Below are 15319 nucleotides of genomic sequence, written 5' to 3' on the forward strand. Positions count from 1 at the left end.
GAATGCTCCTTGGAAGTGAGAATGGCCAGACTTTGTCTCACCTACTTTGGTCATGTTGTCAGAAGGGATCATTCCCTGGAGAAGGATGTCATGCTTGGTAAGGTGGAGTGTCGACGAAAGAGGGAAGACCTTCAATGAGATGGATTGACACGGTGGCTGCAATGATGATGGACTCAAGTATAGCAGGGTGTCATGGAGCTGGCATAGGATCGGGCGGTGTTTTGTTCTTCTGTGCATGGGGTCGCTATGAGTCAGAAATGACTCAACAGCACCTAACAACAACAACAACAAAGAATAAGTATAATGTAACATGTACAACAACCACATGGTGTAAGCTTGATATTATCATCCTCACTTTACAGTCAGTTGAAGAAAATGATACCCAGAAAAACTTAAATGACTATCTCAAGGACACAGAACCTGTATTAGTCAGGGTAATGCTCATTTGCTGCTGAAACAAACAATCCCCAAGATTAAGTGGTTTGATAAACAGAAGCATAGTTCTTGCTCACATCAGCACTGATTTGAGTCATGTAGCTCTCTAGGGTGGCTTTCCTCTAAGCTGAGGATTCTCAGAGATTTGAGCTCTTTCCTCAGGGGTCTCCATTGGTCTCCACAAATTTTGAGTTCTTCATGTCCAACAGACAGGAAGTGGAGCCAGCATCCAGGTCTAAAAGCTATTGACTAGAATGAGTCACATGGTCTCACCTTGATGCAAGGAGGCTGGAGAGTATCCCAATCCTGTATGACTAGAGGAAAATGAAAACTGTATGGACTAAGATGAGAAGCAATCAGTCATCATAAAGTGATGAGGATGGTCTCACTAGTGGCAAAAGTGCTAAAGAATAAGAAAAATGCACTGTTAACAAAGTAAGGACCTTTCGAACTTCTAGAGAATTTCAGCATGTTTTCATCTCTCAGATCTGCATGTAAAAGGGAAGTCAGTGGAACCAGTCAAAACTCCTATGGGAAAAGGAATTGAAAGAGAGGCTCTGCAGTTGTAACAGACAATGGGTGTTGTAAGAGCTCATATAAAGCCATCAGCTTTCTCACCTCCAACAAATTAAAGAAACCTTACTTGATTTCTTGCTCCAATTAGGCTAGCCAACTCCATGTCCTTCCCATACACCCTGCCTGGTCCTCCCTTGAAGTCTTTGCTGCTGCAATAGCATCTTCCCCTAGCCAGTCTGCGGTGACTTCCCTGGAGCCTAGAGGAAGGCCCTCACCAACATCTTGAAGCAGAGGGATTTCCTAACCCACCAGTCATGCTAGGGTGCATAAGGGGCCTGAGAAGTATGGCAAAGAATGGGACATGTGGAGATTATTTTTAACAAACCAACAATAAATTCCAAGTAGTTTGTTGAGTGAAGTAACCCTGTTTATAAATATGTGCTGGTGCTCAGGCAGAGTCCATCCAGCCCTGGACCAAGCAGCTACCCAGCAGTCAGGGAGAGATCAGAGATGGCAGCTTTCTCTGGCTGCCTAAACCAGTAACCAGTTGTCACTGAATCGATTTCAACCCATGGTGACCTCATATGTGTGCAGAGTAAAATAGTGTTCCATAGGGTCTTCAGAACTGTGACCTTTCAGAAGTGAATTACCAGGCATTTCTTCCAAGACACCTCTGGATGGGTTCAAATTGACAAACTTCAAGTGCTTAACCGTTTGCCCCACAGGGACTCCTTCTGGCTTCCTAGAGAATTTTTTTTTCCCTCTGGAAGAACTGAAAGGCCAGAGATTAGCCTCTTTTCTTTTAGCTTTCAGCTCTTAGCCTCATACTCTTCCCAAAACACATGGTGATGCCTTTTATGCTTTTAGACATATCATTCATGTATGTTTCCCAGTGAGAAAAAATGTGCCAGTTTTACCACTAGGGTAGAGATTGTGCTTTGCCCACGGGGTTCATATCATTAGGAAAATGTCATTGCATGACAAGTGAATTTGACAAGTAGAAAGTATTTCAAAAATCCTGGCTTTTGGGGAAAAAAAAAATACCTACAATACAATCTCTCTCCCTGAGGAATACCTACAAGGTCATTGAGAAGAACCTCCCCATGTATATCATGAAAAAGCACTTTTATAGATAACTAACAGCAGTGATTATAGACTAAAGGTAAGAGGAAGACAGAAGCTTGGTGATTGGAGGCAGTGTGATCCACAGTTAAGACCACAGGCTCAGAGGTCAGATTGCCTGGACCACACTCTGCCTCTCACTGGACAACTTTGTGTAAATGATTTAGCCTCTCTTAAGTGGGGATAAGATTTTTCCTCTCAAAGTGTCAAGAATTTCATTCTGCTTGGATCAACGATCAATGTCCTTGGAAGCAAAAGTCAAGAAATTAAATGTCATATTACATTGGGCAAATTTGCTGCAAAAGATTTTTTCAAATTTCTCAAATGCAAAGATCACTTCAAGGACTAAAATGCACCTTACCTAAGCCACGGTCTTTTTGGTTGCCTCATACGATACAAAAGATGGATAATGAAAAAGGAAGACAGGAGAAGTGACTCGTTCCAACTGTAGTATTGATGAAGAATATTGAATACACTGTGGCAGTATCAGATTATATTAAGGTAACTTGGGCTCACTTGTGTTTACTTACTAATCTGTAGTGAACAATTTCACATTTTTTCACCACATGAAAGATTCTGGCTGGTATCTGTTTCTCTCCACAGAGCACCTTTCTCCAGAATCAAAGCCTCTTTTCAAATTTATGGAGTGATGTGACAAAAACTGTGTGAAACTGTTCACTGAAGATTGGAAAGTAAACACAAGTAAATCCATGCTTACTTTGCTTATTGGGTAATCAGTCCCTGTATCGTGGGCTGCCAGAAGAATGAACTAATCAGTCTTAGAAGAAATACAATGAGAATGCTCCTTAGAAGTGAGATGATGAGGCTTCAGCTTGCTCACTATGGACACACCATCAGGAAAGATCAGTCCCTAGAAATGTACATTATGTTTGGTAAAGTAGAGGGTCAGCGAAACCCTCAATGACAAGGATTGACACAATAATGGAAACAATGGACTCAGCATGCCAACACTCATGAAGATGGCTCAGGACTTGGCAATGCGTCGTCCCATTTTCATAAGGTCTCCATGAGTTGGAGGCAACTCATGGCAAGTAACAACAATGACAAATGGGGATAAGAATAGTACCTACTTTAAAGGTTCATTGTGTTGTGAGAATCAAAGTGCTCATTATAGTGCTGGGTGTAGGAAAAGAAATGGCTACATGTCACCTAGGACAATATCATCACCTAGTGTGATAATTTTCATTCTGATGCCCAGGATCTTGGGCATTTAAAGGCAGTACCCTAGGAACCCCCACAAGAAGCAGCTTCTCTTTCCTTGATCTGTTTGGATGTTGGCATTCTGCCGTAAGCTTTCCTTGAACAAAGCATTGTTCAGTTGTTAAATATAATAGTTTGAAAATCACTGATCTGACTTCTGGATGAAATCACATGGGATATGATATATCCTGAAAAAGCCTTCCTGTTACAAATACCTGGGAAACTGGACTCTTGGATAACATTTAAGAAGCATCCTTTTAAATGCAGAGCAGAGTATGGAAGAAAGTAAAGAATAGAACCAATTCCAGAAATAAAGAGAAAACTCAAAACCAGAGCAAGGGGAGGGTGGGCTGATGCCGTGGGTCCTGGTGGGTGTGTGTGCTGGGAAGGCAGGGGTAGCCAAAAGAAGACTAATGTGTCTTGACAAGCTACAGGTTTGGGTTTGTTTTGTTTTTTGCAACCATAACCATGATCTATTTCTAACACTGTCAGCACCCCAAAGAGGAACTCAATATGCATTGAGCAACAACTCCCTAGTTTGAGACTTGAGTTTTAACACTACTATGAGGACTGGAAGCCATTGTAGCATATTCATCCTTTTCAAATATATATGAAGTATTTACAATAATTGACCCCACACTTGGCCACAAAACAAATTTCAGCAAGCATTAAAAAGTTGACCTCATGCCGACTATGTTCTCTTCTCCTAATGCAATTTAATTTGTAATCAGATAATTTATAATCAGATAATCAAAAGCACTTCATACATTCTGCAAATTGAAAAGCACATTTCTAAATAACTAGGATGTCAAAGAAGAAATCATATAGGAAATTTGGACATAGTTAAAAGAAAGTGGAGATGAAATATAATGATCCAAACTCATGGGAAACCGCTAACAGTATATCGAAGGGAAATGTATAGTTTGAATACTTACATTCAAGAAGGAAGAGGAGAAGAAAAAGCAGAAGCTGCAGTGTCAGCAGCCACTACCACAAATATGAAGAGAAAGAAAGAACAATAGGAGCTCAGCATTCCAACCAAGGGATTAGAAAGATAACAGAGAAATAGTATAGAAACCCCGCAGAAAGTAGGAAATGAATGATAATGACAAAAGCAGACACTGATACAGTAGAAAACAAGGAAATAGTGGGATCAACAAACCAGAGGCTGGGTCTTTGAAAACAATGAACAGGCAAATATTTTGGCAAGATTGGTGTTGTATATAGAGAGAGGGGGAGAGAAAAATATACCTCAAAGAAATAGCTCATGTGGTTGTAGAAGTTGGCAAGTCCCAAGCCCATGGGTCAGATGTCAGGCTGGAGGCTTCTTCTGCTTCACTGAAGAGCAGGGGCTGACAGCCCCAAGATCAGCAGCCATTACTGCAGGCTGCTGGCCACAAAGGCTAGTGAATCTGAGACCAGCAGGTAAGGTGGCAGGCTATTGGCTAACAGGCTGCAAAGGCAACAATCCCAAGATTGGCAGGCAATACAGCAGGCCACTGGCTCAAATCCAAGAACCTGAGATCAGATGACAAGCCAGACACCCAGAGAGCTTAGCCACAGCTTTTCCATGTGTATTGGAAGCAGGCCAACCCCCAAAGGAAACTCCCTTCCAACTGATTGGCTGCTCATAGCAGATGTCATCATGCAGGTGATTACATTATATCAGATCTTATCATGGAGGATGACTACATAATAACTGCTAAACCACTTACAACCATGGTCCAGCCAAGTTGACACACAACCTTAACTATCGTAATTGGTAAGGAAAAAAAAATTTTTTAAGTGAGAGAGAGGTATAAGTATTATAAAGAATGAACACAGGGACATAATTATAGGTACTTTAAAAATATATTTCTTAAAATTATATGAATTCATACAAATTTGAAATTTTACATAAAATGAATGATTTCCTAAGGGAAAAAAATGCAATTCACAAAAACTAGCCCAAGAAGAAATAAAAGAAACCTGACTATAATAGTAACCATTAGAGAGATTGAAATACTAGTTTGAAATCGACACACACAAACACACACACTCACACATTGGTCCAGTTCCACCTCCTCACTATGTAGACAAGAACACTGAGTCCCTGAGAAGCTTCCTGTGTAGAGCTCCCAGCAAGTTCTTCATGGTGATGGGCAGGGCAGCCTATGGGCACTCAGAGAGCAAAAATGTCACATTCTGAACTGGAACAACCAGCACGCTTGCACTTTTCATTGGCTTGTCTTCTCTTTCCAGGTGCATCAAGGTGATGGAAAAGTAACTCTCTACCCCAGTAGGACTGTCTTCCAAGTTCTCTTTCCTGATGGAACAGGCCAGATACAGTATCCACTGGAGCAGAGGGATGCTGTGATTTGGGCTGGGCCTAGTGTGCTTGCTGAGGGCTGGTGCCCTCTGCCAGGGTCTGCTTTTTCCATGGGATCCCAATATACCACTTGTGCCTTAACCATCTCTCAGTTATCCATCAGGAAACCTAGCTATGCTCATCCTCAGTATGTATACTAAAAACTTCACATACATCATCCTGGAAGACAGTAAAGAAATGTGGATACGGGCCCTTATCAACAACGCTGGCCATGCCACCTTCTATGATGAAAACAGAGATATCTGGTAAGCTTGGACCACCAACAAGCAAACAGCTGTTATCAAGTTGATTCTAACTCATGTGTCAGAGAACTGTGCTTGTTCCATGGTATTTTGAATGTCTGAAGTAGATTGCCAAGTCTTTCTTCCAAAGTGCTTCTGGGTGGGCTCCAACCACCCATCTTTTTGTCAGCAGCCAACCGCATACATCATTTGCACCCCCCAGGGACTTCATGCCTAAGGCACTTGACTGCTAACCAGAAGGCTGGCAGTTCAAACCCACCAGCCACTCCTCAGAAGGAAGGTTGGGCAATCTGCTTCCGTAGTGATACTGCCTCGGAAACCCAAGGAGGGGTTGCTATGAGTCAGGTTCGACTCAATGGCATGTAACAACAACAAGGGACTTCTAAGCTTGGGCCATGTGTCCCAAACACTTCCTGCAGGTGGAGGAGCAGAATGGTTGAAGTTTCAGTCCCAGTCTACTCTGCCTTCCTCCCTCACTAGTTAAGTCAGTCTCTCTCTCTCACCTATGAGTTTATTCATCCAACTAACACATGCTAGAAATGAGGACAAAGTTATAATAGACTACTGGTAAGATAGAGTCCTGCCCTTAAAGAAGCCACTGGCCTTGTGCATCATTGCTTCCTCACAAATAAATAGGAATCATAGGTTCACAACAACTCCATTCTTTTGGCTTCATTCAAACCCCTCTGGTGAGAATTGCCTTACAAAGAACCCATTCCTTCCAATTCTGGGGACCTCAGGGAAGAGAGCTTAGCAAGATCTTTGGAGACACCTGGATTGTGTACAGATCTCATGGTCACCAATACAGGAGTTAAAAATGTAACTTCTAAATGAACTTAGTTCTTAAGTTCCCATTTTCTGGTGATGGTAGAAGAATTCAGCTTACCAATTCAACATATCTCAGTGACTTCAAGATTTTTCTCCATCTCTTTTGGGTAAGTTCTCTGTCATTTCAGGATATCCCCCCTCCCTTTGGCAGCTAACTGAAAAGCTGGAGATATAAGTCCATGCAGAGGCACCTCAGAAGAGAGGCCTGGTGACCTGCTCCCGAAATGTCACAGCCTGGAACCCCCTCTGGAGCTCAGTTCTACTCTGCAAATCAGGGGTCTCCAGGAGTGGGAATCAACTCAAGGTCAACTGGTTTGGTTCAGTTTTTCCTTTCTAAGTGCTCATGGAGTGGAAAATGCATATTATGTTGGTTCGACTTTATACTTTCTTCTTGATAATCAGAGACAAACATCTCTTTTTTAATTCCAAAAACAAAACTCCCTCCGAGTCCAAACCTTGAATTTTAAGCTGTTTTCTCTACTATGAGTTTTTTAAAACTCCAGTTTCCAGTTGACATTGTTCTTTCTCATTGGTAGGGTGGGGTGAAGGCCCCACCCTACCAATGAGAAAATTCCATGTGAGTGGTGGAGGAAGGATACTGGGTACAAAATGTTGTGTTGTTATGTGCCGTCTAGTCGGCTGCGAGACATAGCGACCCCTCCTTGGGTTTCCGAGTGAGTATCACTATGGAAGTAGATTGCCCAACCTTCCTTCCGAGGAGTGGCTGGTGGGTTTGAACCACCAGGCTTCTGGTTAGCAGTCAAATGCTTTAGCCACTATGCTACCAGAGCTCCCTGGGTACAAAAAGTACAATTGAAATAAGGGCAAGAAACTCAGTTAATTTTTGCAAATATTATCTAGCTACGTACAGTGGGACCTCTTCTCCCTAATGATGTTGAATTTCAGGGCCAGAGAAACCTTTGAGAAATCTACTCCAAGGGAATAGGAACCAGTCTCATTTTATTGATCAGGAAACAGAGATCCAATGAGGAGTCACTTTGTGGTATTTTGACAAAAAGGCTCACCTTTGTAGTATTTTGACTCTACCTTAAAATAATAATTTTTAAAAATTTTTAAAATATGGTACATAAGAGACCCCTTCATCTTATTCCTGAATCTCAGTCCATTAGTACTGGAGGACAGTGCTCAGGGCTCAGGAGAGGGCTGACTCCCCTTCAGTGAGTCTGGGAATGGGCCCAGGAATCTTCATTTCTCCAAAGTGTCCAAGTGACTCTACAGGTCAGCCAGGTGTAGTTGCCCTGGCAGGAGCCTTTAAGGCCGTGGCAAGTGGCAGTTGCCCAAAAGCTGACAGCAACTACCCACCCGCCCCTGTCTCCCAGAGCTGTTTCACTCAAGGCTGATACAGACAAAAGACTCAGAGAAATCACTCTGTCCACTCCTTAAAATTTTCATGGAGGAGCCCTCATCCTCCCCTCAGGCAAGGAGTGGATAGCTGTTTGTGCTGACACCTCAGATCCTCGCTGGAACTCTGGAAAACGCTTTATTTTATGAGGAAATAGGCCCAAGGTTTTCATGCACAGGGGTGCGGGGCGGAAGCCTCGCAAGTATTTTAGGCTTCTCCTCAGCTGAACAGCTTTGCATAGGTTCAGGATATGGAATCTCGCCATTTCCCACCTCCCATCTCTGTCATTGGGACTTGCTGCCTCTTTGCCCTTGAAAGCATTTCCAAAAACCTGTTAAGCCCTTCACGACTCATGGAGTTGGGCAATATACTGGCTGCTTCCTCTTCTGAGTTCTTCTGCAGTTGGCGGTTGGAATTGGGAGGCTTCCCGGTACCTAAAGATAATTGAACTGGAAGGAGGTCTGGTGGCATACTGGTTGAAACATTATGCTGCTAACCAAGAGGTCCATGGGAGAAAACTGAGGCAGTCTGCTTCCATAAAGATTTACAGCCTTGGAAACCCTATGGGGCAATTCTAATCCATTACATAGGGTTGCTATGAGTCAGAACAGGAGCTCTGGTAGCATAGTGCCTAAGGTACTTGACTGCTAACCAGAAGGCTGGTGGTTCAAACCCACCAGCCACTCCTGAGAAGAAAGGTTGGGCAATCTACTTCTGTAGCGATATCGCCTTGGAAATCCAAGGAGGGGTCGCTATGCGTTGGCTCCGAATCAATGGCACATAACAACAGAACAACAACATGAGTCAGAACTGGTTGTAGTTTGGTTTGAGCTGGGGCGAGGGGGGCGAAGTTCACAAATTTCGACAAACGGGCTCCGCAGCCTCCCTGCCATGGGCCACACCTAGGACATGCACAGACCTCCAAGTGCCCACGTCCTGCCTGTCCCCTCTGCCCACCAGCCGGCAACCTCTGCTTCCCTACTCCCTCCCGTTCCCGTGTCAAGAAAGGACTGACAGTGGGCATGGCACTCTTGTACCTTGCCCTCCTTTCTTAACAGTTACCAGCTGTTGTTGAGATGACTTCACAGGTATCAGTGTCAAACTGTACTCTATAGAGTGTTCAATGACTAATATTTTGGAAGTGGATTTCCAGGCCTTTTCTCCAAGGCAGCTCTGGGTGGATTCAAACCACTAACCTTTATGGTTAGCAGCCAAGCATGTTAACCAACTGTTTGCACCACCCAGGGATGCCCTTCCTTCCTGTTACCATCCACTTTAACTGAATCTATAGGACAGACCAGGAGCTCTGATAGCGTAGTGCCTAAGGCACTTGGCTGCTAACCAGAAGGCTGGTGGTTCAAACCCGCCAGCCACTCCTCAGAAGGAAGGTTGGGCAATCTACTTCCGTAGTGATACCGCCTCAGAAACCCAAAGAGGGGGTCGCTATGAGTCAGGTCCGACTTGACGGCACACAACAACAACATAGGACAGAGCAGAACTGCCCCACAGGGTTTCCAAGGCTACCTAATCTCTATGGAAGCAGACTGCTACATATTTCTCCCACAGGGCAGCTTGTGGATTCGAACTGCTGACCCTTCAGTTAGCAGCCAAGCACGTTAACCACCAGGCCACTAGAGCTCCTCTTCCTTTCTTGGTGTTATACAAATTGTCAAAGTGATCTGAGTCAGGGCAGTCTTCCTCAGCAGGTCCTGGGCCTCTGCTCACAGGCCTTGCTGCCTGAGCCCTCCTGGGTCAGCAGCCTGCCACTCCCCACATACCTTACTGCTGCCCCCAAGGCAATTGCATCTTATCTGGGTCTTGCCCCAGTTTGGCTGAAACCAAAGGAAAGCAGCACCAGTGATGGCATTTTAGACATCAGAGACCTAGATGAGAGAGCAACCCCACCACACCCACTACGCCCCAAAATTCATACCTCGGGGCCAGACCCTCTGCCCTGAATGGCTCCTCCAGCCCCATGCTGGTGCTTTCACAAGGGCCGCTGCACCAGAGTGACGACCCCTCATACCAGGAAAATGTGATCCATGACAGAAAGACTTGGTCCCTAAGGGACCTTGGCACTAGAACTGCAACCCCTTTCATCAGGAGAAAGATATAGTGGGAAAAGACCTTTCAGAGCCATTTGGGAATGCAAAGCTGTTTGGCCCTGAATGCCCAATCCTGATTACACCTACAAATTTCTAGAGTTACTCCTCCAGTGCTGGCCCCCATCTTTGCACCCACACACTAACCAAGAGCTCTTCTGTGGTGCCTGGCCACCAGGAAGTACTCATAGCCAAACTGTTTCAGGACTGAACATTTCTGGATCTGGTATTTTTGGGTTTGTTTTTTGTTTTGTTTGTTTTCCATTTCCTGAGGCAAAGTAGAAGGCTTCATCTGTGGTTATAGTTTCCTGGGTGTGTGGAAACTATGCCACAGCACCATCCCCACCCACAGCCCTGGGGCTAGAGGAGTCTCAGACCAGGCTTCCCACCAGATTTAGGGGCCCACACAATGAGGAGCCTCAGACCTGCCTGTACCTGCTGGGTTGGTCCTACCCACTTCACAGTTCAGGGTCACAGTCCAGGTATTAGACTCCTGGACTCCCTGAGTGTTGCAAACAGTCAGCACACTCAATGGCTAAATGATTGGTTGGAGATTCAAGTCCAATCAAAGGTACCTCAGAAGAAAGGCAGGGTAATCTACTTCCGAAAAACCAGCTGTGGAAAACCTATGGAGCACTGTTCTCCTCTGACTCACTTGGGGTCATTATGAGTCAGAATCTACACTACAGCCAATGGTGTTTTTGGTTATTCTTATTTGTCTCCTAAGGCTGCCATAAATTGGGTGGCTCGAAACAAGAGCGCTTTATTGACTCACAGTTCTGGAGGCTAGAAGTCTGAATCCAGGGTGTCAGCAGGGCCGTGCTGTCTCCCAAGACTCTAGAGGAAGATCCTTCCTTACCTCTCCCACCTTCTGGTAGCTTCTGGTGTTCCTTGGCTTCCAGCTGAAGCCTAACTGCATCTTCATACAGTTGTTTTCCTTCTGTATGTCACTACCTCTTTTATGAAACCATCACTCAGAAGGAATTAGGACCCATCCTACTTCAATGTGATGTTATGTTAACTAATTACATCTGCAAAGACACTATTCCCAAATAAGGTCACATTCACAGGTACCAGGGGTTGGACTCTCAAATATTTGTTTGGAGGATATAGATCAACACATAACACACACCCTGAAGAGGATCCGCCAGATTCAGACCACTTCTAGGTGTTCTAGATCCCCATTTCCCCGAGGGCACCTTACCCCATGGCAGGCATTCCAGCAGGGACAGACCTCTAACCCCAGCAAGTGGGGAGTGGGGAAGGGCCTAGTGCAAGAACTCTGATGGGAGGATTTAAGGAGTTGGAGCTGGCTGGGGAGAGATGTAGAAAGAGTCTCCTCTCTGACCTCCTCTCCATCAATGGTAACAAGGAAATTCTAATATTTGCTGAGTTATTGCTATAGATAGGCACCCAGTCCTTCCAAAAAAACCCTTTGAATAAGATACCATAATTATCTCCATTTAGTAGCTGAAAAAACTAAGGCTTATAGAGGTTAAGTAACTGGCCCAAAGCCATACAGCTTGCAAATGGGAGAGCCAAGCTTTGAACCTAGAGTCTGGCTCCAGAGCCCACGTTTCCAAAGCATCACTCTGCATGCAGGTTCTTGTTTAGTGAAGAGGAACAAGGTTGGACAGGCTAGGGCCCAATAGTGAAGGGAGTTACAAATTTTCACTTTGGGACCAGCAGGGGGCCTGCAGCAGAAATTCAGCAGGGAGCAAGATAGACATGGTTCTTGCCCTTGTGGAGCTTCTATTTTAGTGGGGGAGAACAGACGATATGTAGTGATTCTCATTATTCACAGTAACTGTGTTCTATAATGGGAGCTCTGGTGGCATAGTGCCTAAGGCATTTGACTGCTAACCATAAGGCTGATGGTTCAAACCCACCAGCCACTCCTCGGAAGGACGGTTGGGCAATCTACTTCCATAGAGATACCGCCTCAGAAACCCAAGGAGGGGTCGCTATGAGTCAGATCCAACTCAACGGCAGTGCATTTATGTTCTGTAATAGTCACTATGAGTAATGAGAATCACCACATACCTGTGAGCACTAAATTAGCAACTACTGAACCAACCTTGTACATCGGGCAACTCAAATTTTCCACTGCTATGTTCATGTCTACAAATGACTGTGAACATGCCCAGGGTATTGATTTGAGGGTTACAAATAGATTTTAGCTAGTAGGCAAATTCACAAACATGGCATCCACAAGAACTGAGGATTGATTATATATTGTAATAAATGATATGAAGGAAACTAACAAAGATGAGGATGGACAATCATATAGGATTGTCTTAGTTTCCTAGACTTCCTGTAACACAAAAATCACAAGTGGATGGCTTTAAAAAAAAAAAACAGAAATCTATCATCTCTCAGTTCTACAGGTTAAAAGTCCAAACCAGAGTCTTGGCCACGTTGATTCCTTCCTTGTCAGTACCTCTGGGTGTTCCTTGATTCCTTGGCTTGTAGACAATCTTCACGCAGTGTCTGCCTTCCTCCTGTGTGTGTGTGTGTGTGTGTGTGTACATGTTATGTATTGCTGTGTCCATTCCACTCATTTTTATAACTCCAAAATGATTACATTTAGAACCTACCCTTCTTGGGTATGATCTAATATAATAAAGAAAACCCTATTTCCAAATGGGATCACATCTACAGGTAAAGACGTTAGCAACTCAACAAGTATTTTGGGTGACACAATTCAATGTATAATAGGGAGCTAGATGGACTGGTCAGGAAGGGCCTCTTTGAAGAGGTGACATCAAGTTGAGACCTTCAGGATAAGCAAGAGACAGCCATGCCAAGAAGGATGGGAAGGCCCTTCCAGATAGAAAGAACAGCATGGCACATTCCCCAAGGGATTAATGAACAGGAGAGACCCAGGAACTGAACAGAGAGAGTGAAAGTGAGGAGGGGAGGCCACAATGGGGGCTGAGCAGGCTCCAGAGGGCAGGGCTGAATGCCAAAGCCAAGTCTCCAGCTTGCCTTGCTGGTAACACCTCCTGCCTGCTGAGAGCCTGTGGACATTTTTTGTGGGCTAAGGAGGAGAGGAAAAGAGAAGGAAGGAGGGGGAGAAGGAGGGACTGGGGCTCCGCGTTGCCACAGAGGGGCCCTTCCCTCCCCACCTCCAGAGCTGTGCACTGATTGCCTGGCTGGCTTCTTGGTCTAGGTTGAGCCTGAGCCGCAGTCTCGGCTACTACTTCATGGGAGGCAGCAACCAAAAGGCCTGGAACTGGTGGAATCTGAATCTCCACGTCCACGCTCCCCCTGTCCAGCCCATCTCCTTGAAAATCAACAAGTATATCAAGGTACACATAAGAAGCCAGGATAAGATCTTCTTCTACTTCATCAACCAGAAGAATCGGATTCATATAAACCTGGGCACCAGGTTCAAGGTAAGGCATCAGCGCCCCTGGCCCTCTGCCACTCAGGCTCTGGCTGGCTCGGTTTGGTCCACATCCCAAGCCCCTAAGCCAGGTTCTGTGTCTCACCAATCCCTCTCAACAACAAACCAGTTGCCTTGGAATTGACTGACTCACGAGGACCCTATGTGTGTAGAGTAGACCTGTGCTCCATAGGGTTTGCAGGGAGAATGTGTTGCCAGGCATTGTGACAGGCTCAAGGCTCTGACAGCACCTCCACATTACCCAAGTTAGGAAAGCTGCAGACCAGACCCAGACTCCCACAAGAGCCCAGCCCTTCCAAGGCAGGCACGCCAGAGCACAAGAGCTGGTTACCCTTGTACATTTTTTGTTTCATTATTGTCATAAAATAATATATAACAAAAAATTTGCCATTTTAACCATTTTATGTACACAACTCAGTGACATTAATTACATTCACCATGTTGTTGTACAACTATCACCACTATCCATTTCCAAAAACGTTTCATCACCCCGAACAGAAACTCATGGCCATTCAGAAATAACTCCCATTTTTCTCTATCCCAGCCCCTGGTAACCCTAATAAACATTGGTCTCTTTGCATTTACCTGTTCTAGGTATTTCACATATGTGGGTACATAGAAAATTTGTCATTTTATGTCTGACTTATGTCACTCAGCATATTTCTAAAGTTCATCCATGTCTTAACATGAATCAGAATGTCATTTCTCTTTATGACTAATATGCCATTGTATGTATGCACCATATTTTATTTACCCATTCACCTGTTGACAGACACATGGGCTGTGTCCACTTTTTGACTACTGTGAATAAAGCCACAATGACCACTGCTGTACATGTATATGAGTACACTTCTGTTTTGAGGTCAGGCTGAGGGATGGCATCAGCCTACATGAACATGGCCCATGTGGCCACAGGCATAACCTAAGGAAGTGCTTTGAGAAACCAGCAGAAAGGCCACCAGCAGCAAGACTGGGAGCACTGATTTGCCCCAAAGATGAAGGCTCTGAGGAATACTGAGTCATGGCCACAGAGGACTTGATCCTGGGGGTGGATGAGGGACAGCGAGATACTGGGACAGTGTTTATCCTCACCCTGTCTTTTGTGAATTTCCTCAGTTTGTAACTCCAGAGGTGCTGAATGAAATGAAGAAGAAAAGAATCCAGGAAGTGGAATTCAGTTCAACGGCTCAGAAAATCCAGATCCTTCTGGGAAAAATGAGTAAGCTCCTGAATTTGCTGACCATCTCCGATTTGGAAACCTTCAAGAAGAATGCCAAGACTTTAGTGAACATTTTTCTAAAGAACAAATCTCAATTCTACTATTAAGGCAGTCACCAACCTGTCCCAGGGCTCCCCCAGCATCTTCCGAATGTCTTCAAAAGGAGGAGTCCGCAGGAGCCCCAAGGAAAACCTCCAGGCTTATTAATGTCTTTTGAGGGTTGGTTTGTTTAGGACATGGTCCAGCTCCTTGGTTTGAAAAATAAAGAAAAGAAAACTTTCAGGGTGCTTACAAAATCTATGACCAGGTACGGACAATAACTCATCTTCAGCCCTGACCTAATAGCCTTGGAAGCAAGTTATTATTTCAGTAGGTAATATAGGTCAATCCCTGTTCCATCTGGCTTTCCTGGGAGTTTGTTATGCAAAAGTTCTTTTGCAGCCTCCTAATACTTCTTGGAGGAGCTCTGGTAGCATAGTGGCTAAGACACTTGC

At 44.7% G+C, this 15319-nt stretch overlaps 1 protein-coding gene across 1 annotated transcript in view; it reads left to right on the top strand.

Moving 5' to 3' along the window:
* The window catches only part of ERICH6B (glutamate rich 6B), a 186150-nt gene extending 171218 nt beyond the window's left edge, over positions 1-14932 (top strand). The window contains exons 10-13 of the mRNA XM_042781910.1: positions 5536-5621; positions 5755-5907; positions 13370-13595; positions 14723-14932. Of these exons, the coding sequence (XP_042637844.1) occupies positions 5536-5621; positions 5755-5907; positions 13370-13595; positions 14723-14932 (675 nt within the window). The remainder of the gene's footprint in view (positions 1-5535; positions 5622-5754; positions 5908-13369; positions 13596-14722) is intronic.
* Positions 14933-15319: the final 387 nt, after the last annotated feature.

The sequence above is a fragment of the Orycteropus afer genome, unplaced genomic scaffold (assembly GCF_000298275.1).
Source record: "Orycteropus afer afer isolate SDZICR_OR568_19922 unplaced genomic scaffold, OryAfe1.0 scaffold00194, whole genome shotgun sequence".
NCBI classification, from domain to species: Eukaryota; Metazoa; Chordata; class Mammalia; order Tubulidentata; family Orycteropodidae; genus Orycteropus; species Orycteropus afer.